At 40.4% G+C, this 20,377-nt stretch overlaps 1 protein-coding gene, 1 long non-coding RNA gene and 1 pseudogene across 3 annotated transcripts; 1 reads left to right on the top strand and 2 right to left on the bottom strand.

Moving 5' to 3' along the window:
• The first annotated feature begins 1,487 nt into the window (after positions 1–1,487).
• Positions 1,488–4,617, top strand: LOC126616600 (2-oxoisovalerate dehydrogenase subunit beta 1, mitochondrial). 2 transcript variants are annotated; one of them, XM_050284676.1, is made up of 13 exons: positions 1,489–2,002; positions 2,305–2,416; positions 2,507–2,542; positions 2,682–2,741; positions 2,839–2,896; positions 2,988–3,085; positions 3,237–3,326; positions 3,410–3,478; positions 3,608–3,694; positions 3,826–3,921; positions 4,006–4,083; positions 4,187–4,273; positions 4,367–4,617. In XM_050284676.1, exons 1-13 carry the CDS (start codon positions 1,818–1,820, stop codon positions 4,400–4,402), a joined length of 1,092 nt encoding a protein of 363 aa, XP_050140633.1. In that variant the 5' UTR covers positions 1,489–1,817; the 3' UTR covers positions 4,403–4,617. The 2 variants fall into 2 exon arrangements, with proteins under 2 accessions (XP_050140634.1, XP_050140633.1); XM_050284677.1 differs by lacking the exons at positions 2,682–2,741; positions 2,839–2,896; positions 2,988–3,085 and having other exon boundaries at positions 1,488–2,002.
• Positions 4,618–13,883, bottom strand: LOC126616603 (TATA-box-binding protein-like; annotated as a pseudogene).
• LOC126616604 (uncharacterized) lies at positions 5,811–8,631 on the bottom strand. Its single transcript, XR_007621207.1, has 2 exons — positions 8,550–8,631; positions 5,811–7,634 (listed from the first exon to the last, which is right to left on the bottom strand). It is a non-coding gene; the product is annotated as an uncharacterized LOC126616604 (long non-coding RNA).
• Positions 13,884–20,377: the final 6,494 nt, after the last annotated feature.

The raw sequence follows: 20,377 nt of genomic DNA, 5'->3' as shown, positions 1-20,377 counted from the left end.
AAAACATAATAGTGAGGCCGAAAACATTATTAAAATGGGGTTCCACCCCCAAGAATATCAACTGAAAGTCTTGTTTTAATTCTCAAAACTTCACGATGATGGGAATGTGAAAATAAATGGTTTGGAAGATAATTTATGTATGAATTTGCAAAACTGACTAAAAACTGTGAGTGTTAGCTCACTTTTTTTTTGTGAAAAATTCAAATTTTGTATGTTCACAAAATGTCCAAAACGGGACACCATCCACAAGAATATCAACAAAAAGTCTTACATGAATTTTCAAAACCTCAAGATGCGGTGAAGGTAAAGGGAAACGTATTTTACCACTATTTTTGTACAAATTTGTAAAACTAACTAGAAACCATGATGATTAGCAATTGAAAGCGGTTTTACCACTTATTAAGTCATAGATGTATTTCTAATAGAATATTTAAGCCAAACACAAAATAAATGTACTAAAATTGTAGTGGGACCCAAAACATTGCCAATACAAGACTCTATCTACATAATATAAACAAAAAGTCTTACATGAATTTCCAAACCTCATGGTGCGGTGAAGGTGAAAGCAAATAGATTTTTGTACAAATTTGTAGAATTGGAAACCGTGATGGTTAGCCCACTTTTCTTTTTGAGAAAATTGAATTTTTTTTATTTTTGCCAAATGTTTTCCGTCATGATTAAGGTATTTTTATAAGTCAATTGAAAGTGGTCTTTGCATTTATTGAGCCACAAATATATTATAATAGAATATTTAGATCAAAAACTTTAAAATAAATTGGCAAAAATTGTAGTGTGGTTCAAAACATTGCCAAAAGCGGACTCCGTATACAAGAATATTAACATAAAGTCTTACATGAAGTTTCAAATCCTCGCATTGTTGTGAAGATGAAAGGAAATAGATTTTACAATGTTTTTTGTGAAATATTTTGCGCCATGATTAATAGTAACTTTGTAAGGTAATTGACAGTGGTTTACTATTTATTGAGTCACAAATGTATTTTTTAAATAATATTAAGTTGAAACCTTAAAAATAAATAGACAAAAATTATAGCGGGGACCAAAACATTGCCGAAACAAAACGAAACTCTATCTATAAGAATATAACCAAAAAGTCTTACAAGAACTTTCAAAAGCTCACGGTGCAGTGAAGGTGAAAACAAATAGATTTTATGATGATTTTTTTTGTACAAATTGGCAAAATCCTCTTGACACAGTGATGGTTAGACCAAATTTTTTATTGAGAAAAATGCGAATTCATTTTCTCTGCGAAATATTTTTTGCCATAATAATAACTTTATTAGGCAATAATTAAAAATACTTGGAGATCGCTATGTTTTCAATATTAGTGTAATCTCAAATAGCCTTGTCTCATTCAACAAAGCTATTTTGTCCAGCCATAATAGCCATTTGCCTAGTTCCTTGGAACTATGTTTTGCTGATATAAAAATAAAACCATCTTAAAAGTACTTTTGCCTAGACATTTGCTTGGTCTCTTAAAATTATGTTTTGCTGATGTGGCGGAGCAAATCCAGATTTGCCAAAGTGGATTGCCTAGTTCCATGCTCTTAGCTTGCAATATAATAGCATGATTATAATACAACATGACCAATAAAAATGGTGATGAGATAAGATCAACACTTGGAAGATGAAGAGGAAGATGGAACTATAATAACTTCATCATCATCAAGTTTTCAGCTGGGTCTGCGTCCGACTCTGAGTCCGAGTCTTCCACTCTGAACTGAATCTGATAGACCGATACACAATTAGACGGACAGTTGAGAGATTGAGCTCGCTCGCTCTCTGTTTTCATTGATTAAATGGGGCTGTGCAGATTTGGAAGATTGGTTAAAGGGGTCGGAGTTGGAAGGAGGAGGCCATTTGCAACCTCCTCTTCTGCCGCCGGTGGTGATGAAATGATTGTTCGTGGCACTGGCAGCAAGTCGTTGAACCTCTACTCTGCCATCAACCAAGCGCTCCATATCGCCTTGGAAACTGATCCACGGTCTGCACTTTCTTTCTTCAATTTATTTTTTGTTTTTCACTTTCATTTCTGCTTGCTTGATTCATAATTCATTCGTTCAACTATTCTCGTTATTTCAGTCGTATATGATGTGATCTTATCTCTCAGGTCAGATGGCAATTTCGACTGTAAACAAATTTAACAATTTCGATTGACTTTGCTGAAAAATATCAAATTCGATAAAAGTTACCAGTTGAATTTTACTCATGTTCATGCCGGTCGAGTGTTATTTTGGATTGATCAGTTACCTCATTTTCATCTCATTATTTTCATCTCACTCTCAGTTCTTATGTATTTGGAGAAGATGTGAGCTTTGGTGGGGTCTTCCGTTGCACAACAGGCTTAGCTGATCGCTTCGGTAAACAAAGGGTTTTTAATACCCCTCTTTGTGAACAGGTACCCACCCAGCTTTATGTCTTCCTCCCTTCCACTTTGTTAAATGTCTTCTGTCAACTTGATAACCTCCCTTCTTGTCTCTACACCCAGGGCATTGTAGGATTCGGCATTGGTCTAGCAGCTATGGTATGTTTGAGGGTGTTTATTCTTACACCTGACCTCACCTTTACAATCATGCGTACCTCCATTCAAATTTCACTTTCAGTTTTTGATCTTATCTTATAGCCACAACCCTCACTACCTTTGGCTTCATCTGACATGATAGGGTAATCGAGCTGTAGCAGAAATCCAATTCGCAGATTATATTTTTCCAGCTTTTGATCAGGCATGCATCCCGATTCTCTTCAGTGCTGAGTTCTGTCATAGACTCATAACCTCACAAATGAAAAATGATAATTAATCGGGTGAATCTCACTATGTAGATTGTCAATGAAGCTGCAAAGTTCCGATATAGAAGTGGAAATCAATTTAATTGTGGAGGTGAAACTTCACTTTTTTGATCATGTGGGAACCATACTATTTTCTTCCCACAAGTTGTTTGTGGATTATAAGGTTTTTTGTTTCTCACTAGGTTTAACAATTAGAGCCCCCTATGGAGCTGTTGGCCACGGTGGACATTATCACTCACAGTCTCCTGAAGCTTTCTTCTGTCATGTCCCTGGTCTCAAAGTAGGTCTTCTTCCATTCAATCATATTTTGTGATCTTTACCCCCACAAAGCCTCATTACATTTTCCCCATCTCTCATCATCTTTCTTTGAGCGAGAGTTATAAGGTCATTGCACTGTTATTTGATATCTAAAGAGTACTAAATTCATATAGGTGGTCATCCCTCGAAGCCCACTGCAAGCAAAAGGCTTATTGCTGTCGTGCATACGTGATCCGAATCCTGTTGTGTTCTTCGAACCAAAGGTAGTTTTAAGTTTGGTTATAAAATAAATTAATTTGACAAAAAAATTTGATCCGAAATTTTACAAAAAGAACCGGGGTTTCAGTGGTTATACAGATTATCAGTAGAAGAGGTTCCTGAGCATGATTACATGTTGCCTTTATCGGAGGCAGAGGTACACTAAACCCCTAGTTCCATTCTAGTCCAATTTTCTAATGTTTGAAAAAACATGAGACTTTGCGGTCATGGTGTTGATATAGTCAAAAGGAACTTGTTACTTGAAAATTGGAACTGCGATGCTCAGGTAATTCGAGAGGGCACCGATATAACACTTGTTGGTTGGGGAGCCCAATTATCTGTAATGGAACAGGCCTGTAAAGAAGCTGAGAGTGTAAGTTTTTTCGACTGCTAGAAAACATTATTTCCTTTCTGCTGCGTATAATCACTGTGTTTGATTTGGTGTCGTGTATTATGTGGCGAAGGTTCATGTAATTGTAAAGGTTACAATTATCGAATTTTCAGGATGGAATTTCTTGTGAACTGATAGACCTGCGAACTCTTTTACCTTGGGACAAGGACACAGTGGAGGCCTCAGTCAGAAAGACGGGAAGGCTTCTTGTAAGTATTTTATCTGTTTACAGAGGCCACTTGATGAAAATGGGTTGGTGCACTCTTGGTGACAAACCGAAGCTCTTTTTGTAGATAAGTCATGAAGCGCCAGTTACTGGAGGATTTGGTGCTGAAATATCCGCTTCAATTGTTGAACGCTGCTTCCTAAGGGTAATTCTCGCACCTTTGTTTTTTCTATTTAGATGTTTCGGTGGTTAACTTTCGTTAAGGTCGTGGAGACAGCTGATAACTTGATCTGTGAGCTCTTGTACAGTTAGAAGCGCCTGTTGCAAGAGTATGTGGTTTGGATACCCCCTTCCCTCTCGTCTTCGAGCCCTTCTACATGCCCACCAAAAACAAGGTTAGTTATCTGACATGTTTTCACCGTGGCATTTTCTTTTGATACTGGCGCTGTGCTTATGTAAATTTCTCTCTTTTTCTTCATCGGATGCAGATATTGGATGCAATCAAATCAACTGTAAATTTCTAGTGTAAAAGCAAAAGCAAGTCTGCTTCCTTCTTTCTCCACCTAACTTTGTTTTCCCAGTCTAGGCGTAATCAGTCCATTTATCATCTAATCTTGCACATGACGGAGTGAGGAAATAAATGTTTAGCTTCTTCCTCAATCTATTCCAGTATGTAAAAAACCCAGCAATCTATGGTTCCGAATTGGATAGTGAACCACGAATCTACTACGTTCATAAATAGCTTGCAATCCCTACGCGAGAGAGAGAGAGATTTGTGTTAAAAACTACTTGTTCGCTTTGCATTTTGTTCACATTACTAGACTAATCAAAAGACAGAACAAGAGTCTAAATTTCTCTTCGTCGTTTACTCCCACAATGCAGTCTTCTTATCTACAATTCAACCCAGGCAATTCGCCCAAATGCCGCACTATTCCGCCCCACGAATATGACTCTTGTGCTTACCCAGAAACAATCTGCCGTCAATTTGGAGACGAGACGACATTAGTTATGAAGCATAATTCGTATTTGATTGGAATTTTAACACAATTACATAATTAAAGTTCATACCAATGCTGATTTTTCCTGAATCCTGTAAGAACTGGGTAAATGTTCTCAAAGGCTTCATACGTCTCGATTCTTGCCTGAATCATGGAAATGACAATGCTCTCCAGATAATGTACAAAGATGATAAAACATACAACAACAACAACAACAACAAAGCCTTTTCCCACTAAGTGGGGTCGGCTATATGAATCCTAGAACGCCATTGCGCTCGGTTTTGTGTCATGTCCTCCGTTAGATCCAAGTACTCTAAGTCTTTTTTTTTAGAGTCTCTTCCAAAGTTGTCCTAGGTCTTCCTCTACCCCTTCGGCCCTGAACCTCTGTCCTGTAGTCACATCTTCGAACCGGAGCGTCAGTCGGCCTTCTTTGCACATGTTCAAAATCACCGGAGCCGATTTTCTCTCATATTTCCTACAATTTCGGCTACTCCTACTTTACCTCGGATATCCTCATTCCCAATCTTATCCTTTCTCGTGTGCCCACACATCCCACGAAGCATCCTCATCTCCGCTACACCCATTTTGTGTACGTGTTGATGCTTCACCACCCAACATTCTGTGCCATACAACCTCGCTAGCCTTATTGCCGTCCTATAAAATTTTCCCTTGAGCTTCAGTGGCCTACGACGGTCACACAACACGCCGGATGCACTCTTTCCATCCAGCTCGTATTCTATGGTTGAGATCTCCATCTAATTCTCCGTTCTCTTGCAAGATAGGTCCTAGGTAGCGAAAACGATCGTTTTTTGTGATCTTCGCTAGATTGCTCCGGTCATTAGTGTGGATAAGTATATAAATGGATAGAGATAGGAAAGCAAACACAAGATGTACGTGGTTCACCCAGATTGGCTACGTCCACGGAATAGAAGAGTTCTCATTAATTGTGAAGGGTTTACACAAGTACATAGGTTCAAGCTCTCATTTAGTGAGTACAAGTGAATGATTTAGTACAAATGACATTAGGAAATATTGTGGGAGAATGATCTCGTAATCACGAAACTTCTAAGTATCGGAGTGTGGTGTCGTCTTGACTTGCCTTATCTGTCTCATAGGTAGATGTGGCATCTTCTCTGGAAGTACTCTTCCTCCATCCAGGGGTGGTATCTTTAACTGGTGGAGATGCACAAGGTAATGTATCAATTTCACTTGAAGCTTACTTGTAGTTTCAGGCTTGGTCAAGCGCGATACAAACCATGTAGTAGGAGTCCCCCAAGTCGCCGAGCTAGGGGGTCTGCTGAAAGAGGTGACAGACAAGGTAAGCAATCAGAGCTCCGACTGATTGTTCACCTTCTCCCCATCTTGCAGCAGCATGAAGGATAAAGAGAAGAAAAATGAGAAGAGATGATATGAGATACTTTTGCTTTTGAAGAAGTAACTTTCCACAGGCTTATTCTTGAACTGAGCTGGAGGGTTTTCTGGTTTCCTCCAGAGTATAAGGCCGACTGAAGAATTTGAGGGTCAAAACAAGTCCATCAAATCTAGAGTACGTTCCACCCTGCTGATATGGGATACTTTTGCTTTTGACAGAGTAATGAATGTATCGGCACGTGTGCTGTTACGCTTGTCTCCACATGCTTCCTTGTATCCTTCGCACTTGCCCTATCTGTTCCTCAAGCAGATGCGGAATCTTCCCTGGAAACATAAGATGTTGAAGATGAGTACTCGAGAGCAATGCCAGGTAAGTAATCAGGTAAGGGGTTCCAGGCAGTCAGTTCCTGGCTGGAAGCTTGATTCCAAGTGCTGACTGATTGCTCTCTTTCTCCTTGTCTTGCAGGTAAAAACAAGGCCAAAAGAAAAGACAGGGAAAAAGCATGATATGGGATACTCTTGCTTTTAACCCTGGTGATATGAGATATTCTTGCTCTAGTATAGCTTGTTTGCAGAGGTATTATCGGGGGGAAAGAAAGCTGAATATTTCGAAAGGCTTCGTTGGGAGTGCCCTCTCAGATATGATGAAGGGTTGAGCATTTTTGCAGGTCTGCCTGTCCGTTGGGGATGGAGGTCGACATATATAGGAGTCTCCCTAACAACAAGTAGTAATGCTATTCCTTTACCCTGCTTGGTCATAGCACGGTAGTGGGAGCTGCCAGTTTCACATGTTTTAACTCTGTCAGAGCACTTTGAAAAAGTGGTCTGTGGTATCTGGCTCTCAAGATTTGGAGAACGATGCCTCTTCGATTTTTGAGAAAGCAATCATGCTGGGGGTATGACTCTCGAGATTCGGAGAGCAGTGTCTCTTCGATTTTTGAGGAAGTAATCATGTTGGGAGTCTGGCTCTCGAGATTCGGAGGGCGGTGCCTCTTCGATTTTGGAGCAAGCAATCTTGTTGGGAGTGTTGTCTCGAATGTGAGTAAAGGTTGGGCATGTTTGCTAGTCTACCTTGCCACGAAGCACAAAGGTTGACACACAGGGACTTTCCAATTATCCAGCAATGGTACTGTTCCTTTACCCTCTCTTCGATTTTGAGAAAGTAGTCATGTTGGGAGTCTGGCTCTCGAGATTCGGAGGACGGTGCCTCTTCGATTTTGGAGCAAGCAATCTTATTGGGAGTGTTTTCTCGAATGTGAGTAAAGGTTGGGCATGTTTGCTAGTCTACCTTGCCACGAAGCACAGAGGTTGACACACAGGGACTTTCCAATTATCCAGCAGTGGTACTGTTCCTTTACAGTTGTGGGTAATAATATGATAGCTAGACCTTCAAAATTTATGTGTCTAAACTTTTGTTAGTGCTGTTTCTTTGCTATTCTTTTACCTTTCTTGGTCAGAGCGATGTAGTGGGAGCTGCAAGCTTCACGTGCTCAACTTTGGCAGAGAACTTTGGCAAAGTTATTTGTGGTACCCATGAGCTATTGTTGCGTGTGGGAAGTGGGTGATTGAACAGTAAGATTCATGTGCTTTCTACTTCACCAGAAGTCTTCGACAGAATGCCCATAATTTCTGCAAAGCTGAGTGTGCGTGTGACAGGTGCTGACAAGGCTAGAAAAGTAGGTGCCTCTTCGATTTCTGAGATCGGCCCTCGTGGTCTCTGAGCAGCCCAGCTCTTGAGAAAGCGAGCGCCTCTTCGATTGATTCGGAGAACGATGCCTCATCGATTTTTGAGAAAGCAATCATGTTGGGGGTCTGGCTCTCGAGATTCGGGGAGCAGTGTCTCTTCAATTTTTGAGAAAGTAATCATGTTGGGAGTCTGGCTCTCGAGATTCGGAGGGCGGTGCCTCTTCGATTTTGGAGCAAGCAATCTTGTTGGGAGTGTTTTCTCGAATGTGAGTAAAGGTTGGGCATGTTTGCTAGTCTACCTTGCCACGAAGCACAGAGGTTGACACACAGGGACTTTCCAATTATCCAGCAATGGTATTGTTCCTTTACCCTCTCTTCGATTTTTAAGAAAGTAGTCATGTTGGGAGTCTGCCTCTCGAGATTCGGAGGACGGTGCCTCTTCGATTTTGGAGCAAGCAATCTTATTGGGAGTGTTTTCTCGAATGTGAGTAAAGGTTGGGCATGTGTGCTAGTCTACCTTGCCACGAAGCACAGAGGTTGACACACAGGGACTTTCCAATTATCCAGCAGTGGTACTGTTCCTTTACCCTTGTGGGTAATAATATGGTAGCTAGACCTTCAAAATTTATGGGTCTAAACTTTGTTAGTGCTGTTTCTTTGCTATTCTTTTACCCTTCTTGGTCAGAGCGATGTAGTGGGAGCTGCAAGCTTCACGTGCTCAACTTTGGCAGAGAACTTTGGCAAAGTTATCTGTGGTACCCATGAGCTATTGTTGCGTGTGGGAAGTGGGTGATTGAACAGTAAGATTCATGTGTTTTCTACTTCCCCAGAAGTCTTTGACAGAATGCCCATAATTTCCGCAAAACTGAGTGTGCGTGTGACAGGTGCTGACAAGGCTGGAAAAGGCTGGAAAAGTAGGTGCCTCTTCGATTTCTGAGATCAGCCCTCATGGTCTCTGGGGAGCCCAGCTTTTGAGAAAGCGAGCGCCTCTTCGATTTTTGAGATCGGCCTTCGTGGTCTTTGAGCAACCCAACTTTTGAGAAAGCAAACGCCTCTTCGATTTCTGAGATCAACCCTCGTGATCTCTAAGCAGCCCAGCTTTTGAGAAAGCAAACGCCTCTTCGATTTCTGAGCAGGCGCCTCTTCGATTTCTGAAGCTTCGTTGAGTGCAGATATTTATAGGGGCTGGCATTAAGTTCCAAAGCACACTTGAATCTCCACCAGTAGAAGCTTCATTCTTGCACTTCTAAGATCTTGATTTGTCCGACCTCTTCTCTCTTCAACACCTTTGAAAATGTATGGCCCCTCCGACCGTCGTTTTGACTTGAACCTTGTTGAAGAGGCAGCCCCTCCTTCTCCAGACAACATATGGCGCCCATCCTTCGTCTCCCCTACTGGTCCTCTTACCGTTGGGGATTCCGTGATGAAGAATGATATGACCGCTGCGGTGGTGGCCAGGAACCTTCTCACTCCCAAAGATAACAGACTACTTTCCAAACGGTCTGATGAGTTAGCTGTTAAGGATTCGCTGGCTCTCAGTGTTCAGTGTGCAGGTTCTGTGTCTAATATGGCCCAACGCCTATTTGCTCGAACCCGCCAAGTTGAATCATTGGCGGCTGAAGTGATGAGTCTCAAACAGGAGATTAGAGGGCTCAAGCATGAGAATAAACAGTTGCACCGGCTCGCACATGACTATGCTACAAACATGAAGAGGAAGCTTGACCAGATGAAGGAAACTGATGGTCAGGTTTTACTTGATCATCAGAGATTTGTGGGTTTGTTCCAAAGGCATTTATTGCCTTCGTCTTCTGGGGCTGTACCGCGTAATGAAGCTCCAAATGATCAACCTCTGATGCCTCCTCCTTCTAGGGTTCTGTCCAGTACTGAGGCTCCAAATGATCCCTCTCCGGTGCCTTCTCTTTCTGGGGCTCTACCGACTACTGAGACTTCTCCTAAGCAACCTTTGTGAAGGCTCCCTCTTGTGTGCTTATTTTGACTCATGTATATGTACATATTTGTAGCTTATCGGGGATATCAATAAATAAGCTTTCCTTCATTTCAACGTATTGTGTTAAATACACCAAAGCCTTCTTCGCTAAGTTCTTTGAATTTTCTTTTGTTAAAGCTTGTATGTTGAAGCTTTCTGAGTGGAGCATGTAGGTTGGGGTAGTGTTCCCTTAATTTCCCGAGTGAGGAAAACTTCTCGGTTGGAGACTTGGAAAATCCAAGTCACTGAGTGGGATCGGCTATATGAATCTTAGAACGCCATTGTGCTCGATCCTGTGTCATGTCCTTCGTTAGATCCAAGTACTCTAAGTCTTTTCTTAGAGTCTCTTCCAAAGTTTTCCTAGGTCTTCCTCTACCCCTTCGGCCCTGAACCTCTGTCCCATAGTCGCATCTTCTAATCGGAACGTCAGTAGGCCTTCTTTGCACATGTCCAAACCACCGTAACCGATTTTCTCTCATCTTTCCTTCAATTTCGGCTACTCCTACTTTACCCCGGATATCCTCATTCCTAATCTTATCCTTTCTCGTGTGCCCACACATCCAACGAAGCATCCTCATCTCCGCTACACCCATTTTGTGTACGTGTTGATGTTTCACCGCCCAACATTCTGTGCCATACAGCATCGCCGGCCTTATTGCCGTCCTATAAAATTTTCCCTTGAGCTTCAGTGGCATACGGCGGTCACACAACACGCCGGATGCACTCTTCCACTTCATCCATCCAGCTTGTATTCTATGGTTGAGATCTCCATCTAATTCTCCGTTCTTTTGCAAGATAGATCCTAGGTAACGAAAACGGTCGCTCTTTGGTATTTCTTGATCTCCGATCCTCACCCCTAACTCGTTTTGGCCTCCATTTGCACTGAACTTGCACTCCATATATTCTGTCTTTGATCGGCTTAGGCGAAGACCTTTAGATTCCAACACTTCTCTCCAAAGGTTAAGCTTTGCATTTACCCCTTCCTGAGTTTCATCTATCAACACTATGTCGTCTGCGAAAAGCATACACCAAGGAATATCATCTTGAATATGTCGTGTTAACTCATCCATTACCAACGCAAAAAGGTAAGGACTTAAGGATGAGCCTTGATGTAATCCTACAGTTATGGGAAAGCTTTCGGTTTGTCCTTCATGAGTTCTTACGGCAGTCTTTGCTCCTTCATACATATCCTTTATAGCTTGGATATAAACTGAAAAAATCAAACATCAAAAGAAGCATTGTGAAATAATCACCTTCGCTCCTGTTGGGACAATTTTTCCAGACACAGATGAGAAGCACAATCTTCGGTTGTTTCATTCGATATATCAAGCCTGGAAAAATTTCTGGTTCATACTGGCCACCACAGTAAAAATATTTCAGTTGATTTACAAACAACTTTTCCAGAAGAAACTTCCTAGTGGACTAGATTAATCCACCAGCTTCCTCATGCTCAAACAACAATAGGTAGAAGAATGACGAATAGTTGAAATAGTAGAAACCATGTTTGTCAAACTTAAGATGCATGTCATTAGTTACCAAATGCGAGAGGTGCATAGACACAAGTAAACCATGAACATTATGATTCAGTAATTTGGTTTTTATCCGGTTTCCAGCACAAACCCCTCCCTGAAACCTTGGACCCTCAGCAATCAAGGAAGAAACCTAGTCCAAAGATATTCAGTTTTAATATGATTGCTAAAACAGACACAAAGGAGAAACCAGAAAACTTACAGTGGAGAAAACACCATGGGATGATACATGCAAGCCTTCAAGTCTTATGGGGAATTGTACGTCACAAGAACCAACTATATTCTGGATTTTGAAATCCTGTACCACAAATTGAAACCAGATTAAAAAAATTAATAAAACGATAGTGCGCAGCATAGAGAGAGAGAGAGAGGGAGAGAGAGAGAGAGAGAGAGAGAGAGAGAGAAAGTACTTGGAACTTGGCTGGAAAACCGAGTTTCTGGATGACTCGAGCATACTGAAGAGCAAAGAGGGTCATGTAAGATTTTGTAAATACAATGTCTTCGTGACATCGATACTAACATAATCATGACATCATTATATTACTCCATATTTAAAATCTATTAAAGGGCTATCCGCATGTGTTAGAGCTGCATAGTTTAAACGAAAACTCCAAAATGGCTTTCTTTGGGATAAAACTTCAAACAGAAGCCAGAAAATGGACGATGGGACATCCAAAACTGCCCCAATATATAAATGTACAGGATAACTGTGGAAAGGAATAAGAATACCTTTCGTGCTGCCAATCTCGATTGCTCTTCACTCTTAGCTCCCGTACAAACCTATACCACAACAATAACGAGCCAGCATTAACATGATTATGAAGGACTAATTAGCATGATTTGAAAAAGGAAGAGAGATGCGTAAAATTGCAAAAAGGGATAAAATTTATCAACTACCAATGCTGCCACAGCTAAGGATATAAGAAACAGACGAGAGGTTTTAAGTATATTGGAAATCATTACAAAGTTTTTACCTACTACAAAAGGCTAGAGAGGGAGAGGGAGAGGAGACCATAACACAAACCCTCGTCTATTAATCATTTGAAAGATTACAAATCAAAGCATAAGATGCAGAAATTTATGGAAGTCAATGAAAAACAGAAAAGGTAGGGAAGAAGATCCTTGGTTGGAAATTGATACTTACCATTTTACCAGATGCAAATATCAAAGCAGTGGTCTTCGGCTCTCTTATTCTCATAATCACAGCTGCAAAGCGCTGCAAGGGTACAAAATAATTAGTATGCAATATAAAGATGACTTTGAACAAGGAAAACCTATTTTTGTATGCATAAATGGGTGTTGTAGCAACTCTAGCATCTAAATATATAAAATTGGAACTGAATTGCGATCCATCTAAACAGTAAAATCTGTTTTTATACAGACAAAGGGAACTACAAAAACTACCCAAACTTTAATGTACTTGTTAAACGAAGGCTTGGATCCACAGTAGAAAAAACATTATAGCTCTTAAACAAAAGAAAGGTAGAAAAATAGAGGAGAAAGGGAGCGGGAGAAGCTATGCTCAAAACATCACATGCCTTTGGGTTGTATTCAGAATTACGAGCTTTCAATGCAATGGCTTTAAGATCCAATTTGCAATCCAGATTGACTGTGGAGACAATATTCCTAAGAGCACAGACAACACCTAGTTAAGTGCATGAAGTAAATCAAGAAAAGCGCTCAAAGTTTCAGGAAAAATATAACTATAGATATTTTTTGCCATGACTAGTCTAGATTAATAAATATTTGCATCAGGAATTCAGCATCAACAAATCTATCATTAACTATTGCCATACAGCAAGCTCAATCATGTAACTTGAATTCAATGGTTCCACGGATGAACATCCACATAAAACATGCTAACATGAAACAAAGTTACAAAAGTGTGGAGACAGAGTAAGAATTAAATATAAAAACGATGGACAACAGCTGAAACAATTTTGTAGCGATCGGTCATTTAATCAGGCACGGCCAACATAATACAACATATCACTGGATGAGGATGCAGCATATACTGGTGCCTTGACTGTATTACAAGCTACAATAACTGATTGCAAGTGAAAGCAATTTGGTTGTGTGAATTGAATTATGAGAGTCTGATGAGGTAGAAAGAAAGAACTCACTGGAGAGTAGGGACAATTCCAGAAGGGTGCTTGCTCAGGTCTACTACTGGATGGCTTCCTTCTTCTGACACTCCCTTTGTTTTATTGACTCGGTATTGATTGAAACCTTGCGCCTCCATTCTATATATTATACACCATCCATCACACAATTATACAGATTAATAAAAACCAAGCAATATAGTTTGATACATCCATCCATCTATCACAGATACATACTCTGATGATACTCATGTGGATCCCATATGAGATTTCAATTAAAACAAATCACAGGGTAAAAAATAAAAAAGAATTTTCTCATCCCAATAATACCCAAAAACTGTTGTGACATATGTTCTTATCAATATGTGATTGTGTAAATCCTAAGTAGAGATAAAATAGGAATCCTTTGGGATCTAGAAGATCTTTCCTAATATACTTTGTATTACTTGGAGAGCAAGTTTCTCTCCTCCTAATTACTATAAATAAAGGCACAAGGACTGGGGAATTAACAAACAATTCCTCAAGTCTATTCTCCAATCTCTCTTCTTCTCTTTGCTGCACATCTCTGTAAAATATAGGCCACAACACGTTATCAGCACGCTCTTCACGCTGTGCTTAGAAGAATTTAAAGAGAATTTATTCGTCTACAATCAGGGGAGTATTACGTTTCAATTATTTTTAATTGATTAAATCTTGATTTTATTGCATTCATATATTGTTATTGATTCAATTTATTTTTCTTCTTATGTTGAACGTGATACAAGCTTGAAGATGAAAGCCGAAATTGAAGAAATAATTTTTCTGCATCAAACCAGTTCATTCATATCATCACGCAATCAGGTTCTTCCAAAACAACGGTTTTTAACTCGATATTTTTGAAGCCCTGATTGCATGAACATTCACCATGATGCATGACCCAACTTTACGTTTAACGTATTTTAGATTCTACATAAATTGTGTATGCCTCATAACCAAAATTGCTACAATTATGTGAATTTGATATTTTTCATGAATTGAATCTTACATATGTACATGCATTGAAACTATTATTTGCATATGCATCAAAGTAAATACGTGATTCATTGAAATATATATACAATTGAATTATTTATGAATATAATTGAATTGAAAAAAAAAAAAATTTGGAAACGGGAAAATTAGGGTTCTTCGAACCCATGCCTTTGCATTATGCAAAAGCCGCAAAAACCCTAGGGTTCCCTCCCCGTGACCCCAACAATACTGGGCTCACACGAGCCCACTATAGATTGCAAAGCACTGGAGCAAAACCCTTGCTCCATCTGAAAAACGCCTTCGGCATCAAACCCTAACACAAGGTGCCGCTCGAAGTCGGCCATGGCTTCAACGCCGTTATTGCTGGGCAATCACACCTGCAGTTGTGATTGGGACCTCGCCATTGTCGAAGACGATGGGTTTTTTTTCTTTCAGAAACCCGATGAACATCGACGGGTTCTTTGAACCCCAATCGTTCTCGGACCTCTGACATTGAAACCAAAGTTTCCGTCTACAACTCGGGTTCCCCAGTTGAACCCCCAAGCTTTGCATTGCCATAGACCCCGAGGACAGTCGCCAGAAGCGACACCGGAGTTCCCCCGGTTCGAATCTGACACCCAGCGACGCTGGGTTGTTCTGGTTTTCTTCAACCCGAGCCCTATTGGGCTCCAGTTCCTCGGCCCGTGTGAAAAGAAAAAAACATTTTTTTGGCCTGCCAGCAGCAGCCCAACCCATTCCCCGTGAGCCTGCAGCTCACCCGTGACCCTGCAGCTCACCCGTGACCCCCCTTAGTTATTTCTCTCCTGCCCGTGGGCCTGCAGCCCCGCCAGAGACTAAACCTAGCCCAATTTTGGGCTTAGGTCACATGGCAAGATTTATATATAGCCACTCGAGGACTTATTTTGGGCCACAAATTTTATTTGCCTAATTATTTTAGGCCCAATGGGTTATATATTTTTTCACCCACATTTTAATTTGGCCCGAAGTCCAAATAAATTAATTCAATTATAATTATAAACCTGAAGTTATATCTTTGTATATCCTTGTTGTATATTTGCTTGCATATATATATATATATATATATATGTGTGTTTGTCTGCAGATATTATGAACTTAAAATTCATACTTCCGAACCCCAAGTTTCGGAAAAGTGCCATATGAACCTGAAGTTTCTTAATGCGCAACACTCATGTTGAGACCCGAAGTTCTCCATGCTTAAATCCGTTTAAACCAAACCATGTCTTAGAACCTGAATGTTCTAAATTTGTTGTTTATAGAAATTTTATTTCCTAAAACACCAATCACATTCTTGTTTCCTCCATTCAGCGTATTGTCGAACCGTAACAAGTTCGATTTCACTGATTTGGAAGTTTCGAATAGTAAACTACTTTATGTGGATACAAGACGTGAATAAGCATCCGCCATGATCCTTATTCGAAGAATTATGCCTGAAGCATATCCAATGGAAGTACCTCCCTGCTGAGGACTCCATGACTCTTCAAATCCGTTATGGACTGTTTCAAATCATGCAAAGATGAATTTTTGCCTGAAGCAAAACATGATTGAAACTGTTACGTCCATGAATAGGTACAATTCTCGTAGTCCATTTGTGAGACTCATTTTGCTCCACCTAATACATTTGGAAGAGCGAAATTTGACATGGACGGCCTATTGGCCGAACCCCATTGTTTTTTTTGGTTTATTTTGTGAATAATTTATTTTGTTCTCGGATTTAAGATTAGTGTTTGGATGTCACCATTATTCTCGAATAAAAGAGTTAATTAACGAAGATTACCACATGTGACTACAATTAACTCATGCTTAGGTATGTTTTGTGGGGAAGTTAGTTGTCTGGTTCTATGCTAACTTCATACCTAATCATCCCCCGACAACCTTTCAGGCTTATCCAACCTGATTGTGGGGCATGGCACTGCCCTATATTGTCCAATGGTATTAACTTTACCATAAAGGGAAGCCTTATACTCACTTCGTTCCGGAAGAACGCATTTTTGAGCTTTAAGGATATTCGAGAGTATTATTACCATATTGAAACCAATGTAGAAAAATGGAGTAAAATTCCTTGGCATATTACCATTTTGCACTTCTTACGAATATAGTTAAATGCATATTCTAGAGAAGATGGAACGCTTAACAAATGGATTACATCCATTCAAGTCCACTATGTGGCCGGCCAGAAGCCCGCGATTCCTAAGGAATTTTCGCTATGGATGTACGTTTGGGATATCTAGGATGATTCGTGATGCGCCGTTTTGGGCATCCTTTTACCAGAAGTAAAGAAATCATACCTGGACATGTATTATACCTTAGCACCCTCAATCTTTTTACAAAGGATTCAAATGGGACATTTGTGGATAGATTCAACCACCCTACGGACCATTTAAATATTCTATAGTATTGGTTGATGCTTCTACACGTTTGTCACACGTGTGGTTGTTGTCCACAAGTTGCATTCTCCACACTGGTAGCTCAGATTAACAAGCTCAGGGCTCACCACCCTGATTATCTGATCAAATTTATTTGATTGGATAAGTTGGAGAATTTACATCGACATTTACATCGAACAATTTAAATCTCGATGGATATTGCATGTCGGTTGGGTTTTTTGAAAGTTGAACATCCAGTCCCATGTTCATACCCAGAACGACCCAGCAGAAGTATTCATTAAACGCCTTCAAATGATTGCGTGGTCGACTGGTCATACGTACCACAGTTCCCGACCTCTTCTTGGGGCCATGCAATATTGCAAGCAACCATGTTGGTCTGTCTGAGGCCCGTCACGACCCAACCTTATAAAGCGCGTGTCAGTTGGTTACCAGATACGAACCCGACATATCGCATCTGCGCGTCTTTGGTTGTGCGGTCTATGTGCCATTTTGCACCGCCCTTACGTACACAAAAACAAAGGGGTCCTCAGGGAAGGATGGAAATCTATGTCGGTTATGATTCTCCTTCTAATATTCGTTACTAAATAACCTTTGACAGGCGATCTCTTTACCGCTCATTTTACGGATTATCACTTTTATGAGACAGTCTTCCCGTCGTTAGGGGGAGATAAGAACGTCACCGTTCCTAAAGAACGACGCGAATTATCGTGGACGTCCCCACTATGTCTCATATCGATCCCAATCTAGATCGTCAGAGTTTAACCAGACACTTCCTCTGATCTAGTAAAAGTGACGAGATCACATATACCAGTTGCAAATGTGCCTGCAAAGATGTGTACCAAATGTACTTCGGACCTTTGTCCTGAAAGTAGGAAAGCCACAATTGTGGCCGACCCTCGTACATTGACGGCTAGCCAATCAATCTATCTTATGCCAGAAGCATGGTAGATCACTCGGTTCGAGGATTCACCTCCCCAAAAGAGGAGGAACGTGGCACGAATGAATCCGCCCCTCGATCGCTGTCTCAGACCTTTTCATCTCATGAGATTAAATCCGGATAACTCCCGAGACCTGAAGTTCTTGGTCCAGTATACTAGTTTGGATGAGATATGGAATTGGAATGAGATTATCATAAATGATGTTTCATTTATATGGTACCGACATAAATGAAAAGCGACGATAACGAACCGCGTTCCGTTGATTAATATCAACGTAGAACTGATTGGTCAACTAAAAGAATCAATCTATGACGAATGAGATGAATGAAATAGTGCAATATGACGCCTTGTGGCACAAGGTTTCTCTCATACGCCATGTGATTGATCGCAGCATTACAAACGTGGTTGTAGTATCTCTGGGATCGTGATATGAACCTACATGGAGTTTCCAAAGGACTTACATGTACTGATTCAAATAGTTATAGACCACAAGAACATCCTCTTGATTCTCAAGCGGCCTTCACTTTACGGATGCAGAACTATCCGGGCAGATGTGGTATACCCGTCTAAGTGAATATTTGATCAGTTAGGGATATATGCCCCTGCGTGTATAAAATCCGAAATTGCTAAAGTTGAGAAAATTAACTCGCATATCGGACTATAAGATGAATGATCTTGGGAGAACTTGACATTACCTCGACCTGAAGTTTCGAGCTAGTTTTGATGGTATTCTGGTTCACCACTCAAACTAGACCCAGAAGGTGTTACGTCTGAGTATATCCTGATCATCTGTATGCTAGATGCAAATGAGACCTTTACGGAGGGTATGGAGCATAAGGTTCCATATTGGAACGTGAGGCAGCCATATCTAAGTACCATTGGCGTTTGTTGTACTTAGCTCAAATGCACTAGATCAGACATCTTATGTGCTGATAATCTTTTGGCATAAAGCAGCACTGCGCCTAACACGCCACCACCAAATTTGGTGTTAAAGACGTTTTTCTGTTACTACGGATTTGGGCTTATTCCCTATGCATCTCAGAATAGACCACACCCCCTTGATCTTCGGAATGATGCCTACCTTGTGGGATTCGCTGAATCAGACCATTTGTCTGACCGCACAAGGTACGTTCCCGCATGGTTATGTCTTTACCATTAAAGAACACCGCAATATCTTGGAGGTTAATTAGATAGACCTTTTGTTGCGAAATCTTTTTGAATCGTTCCAAGACTCACTATGTCTCATCACGTGAGAGATATGGTCGAGAATTCTTGTTGAGCATATTCAAAAATCCTTGCGATTTTCATCCATCGTTGAGTCCCAACAACGATCCATGAATACAACGCTGTATGTATCGACCAGATCATGATACATCCAAAAAGTCAACACCAAGCATATTGTATCTACATCAGCATGAGCATCAGAAGATTGAAGTCAAGCAGTCCAATCCCAGACAACCTTACCGACATCTACACAAAGTCACTACCAAAGTCTACCTTCCAGAAGCTTGTCCAATGAATTGGTATGCGTAACTTTCTCATTTGCAATGCTTGTAGTTTCATTTGGAAGTTTTGTCAAACTCAGGGGGAGTATCTAGAAGTATACTCACTTGATCTTAATGTACTCTTTTTCCCTACGATTAGGAGCATTTTTCCCACTGGGTTTTTGCTACCTAACTAGGTTTTAACGAGGCACCCATCCTGGGCTGATCATACCCTTGTGAGCTCTTCTACTTGCGTCCAGAAGACGTATAGTTTTGACTTAATGCAACTTCTCACTTTTCTCCTTAGCCTATGGGCTTTTCTCCCACCTTGGGTTTTGCCATAGTAAGGTTTTGTGAGTTTTACCACTCCTGCATTCTTCCGTCTTTTGAGACTCGCATTCGTTACTTGTGCCGACTAAACGAGACGATTTCATCCACTACTTCTACATTTGCCTGAAGATCTAATGCGCCATCTACTTGAGTATTTGCACACTCAAGGGGGAGTGTTGTGACATATGTTCTTATCAATATGTGATTGTGTAAATCCTAAGTAGAGATAAAATAGGAATCCTTTGGGATCTAGAAGATCTTTCCTAATATACTTTGTATTACTTGGAGAGCAAGTTTCTCTCCTCCTAATTACTATAAATAAAGGCACAAGGACTGGGGAATTAACAAACAATTCCTCAAGTCTATTCTCCAATCTCTCTTCTTCTCTTTGCTGCACATCTCTGTAAAATATAGGCCACAAAACCAATTTTCTTATTAACAAAAAAGGTTTAATCGTTCTCCTTTTCCGTTTCAAGACAAAGGGAGATCAAACAAAATTACTCACGCACAAAAAAAATATTTATAAAAAAAACAAATAAAAGAGAGGTCCTTGTGTCCTTTGAGAAAATCAGATGAGTTGTTTTTGGGATTTCGGGTATTATTCTTAATTATCTTTTATTTTATTTTTGGGCCAAAGATTCTTCTTAACTATCGTTTA

The sequence above is a fragment of the Malus sylvestris genome, chromosome 3 (genome assembly GCF_916048215.2).
Source record: "Malus sylvestris chromosome 3, drMalSylv7.2, whole genome shotgun sequence".
In the NCBI taxonomy this organism is placed as follows: domain Eukaryota; kingdom Viridiplantae; phylum Streptophyta; class Magnoliopsida; order Rosales; family Rosaceae; genus Malus; species Malus sylvestris.
Note: the sequence above shows the minus strand (reverse complement) of the source record. Positions and strands in the feature narration are given on the sequence as shown.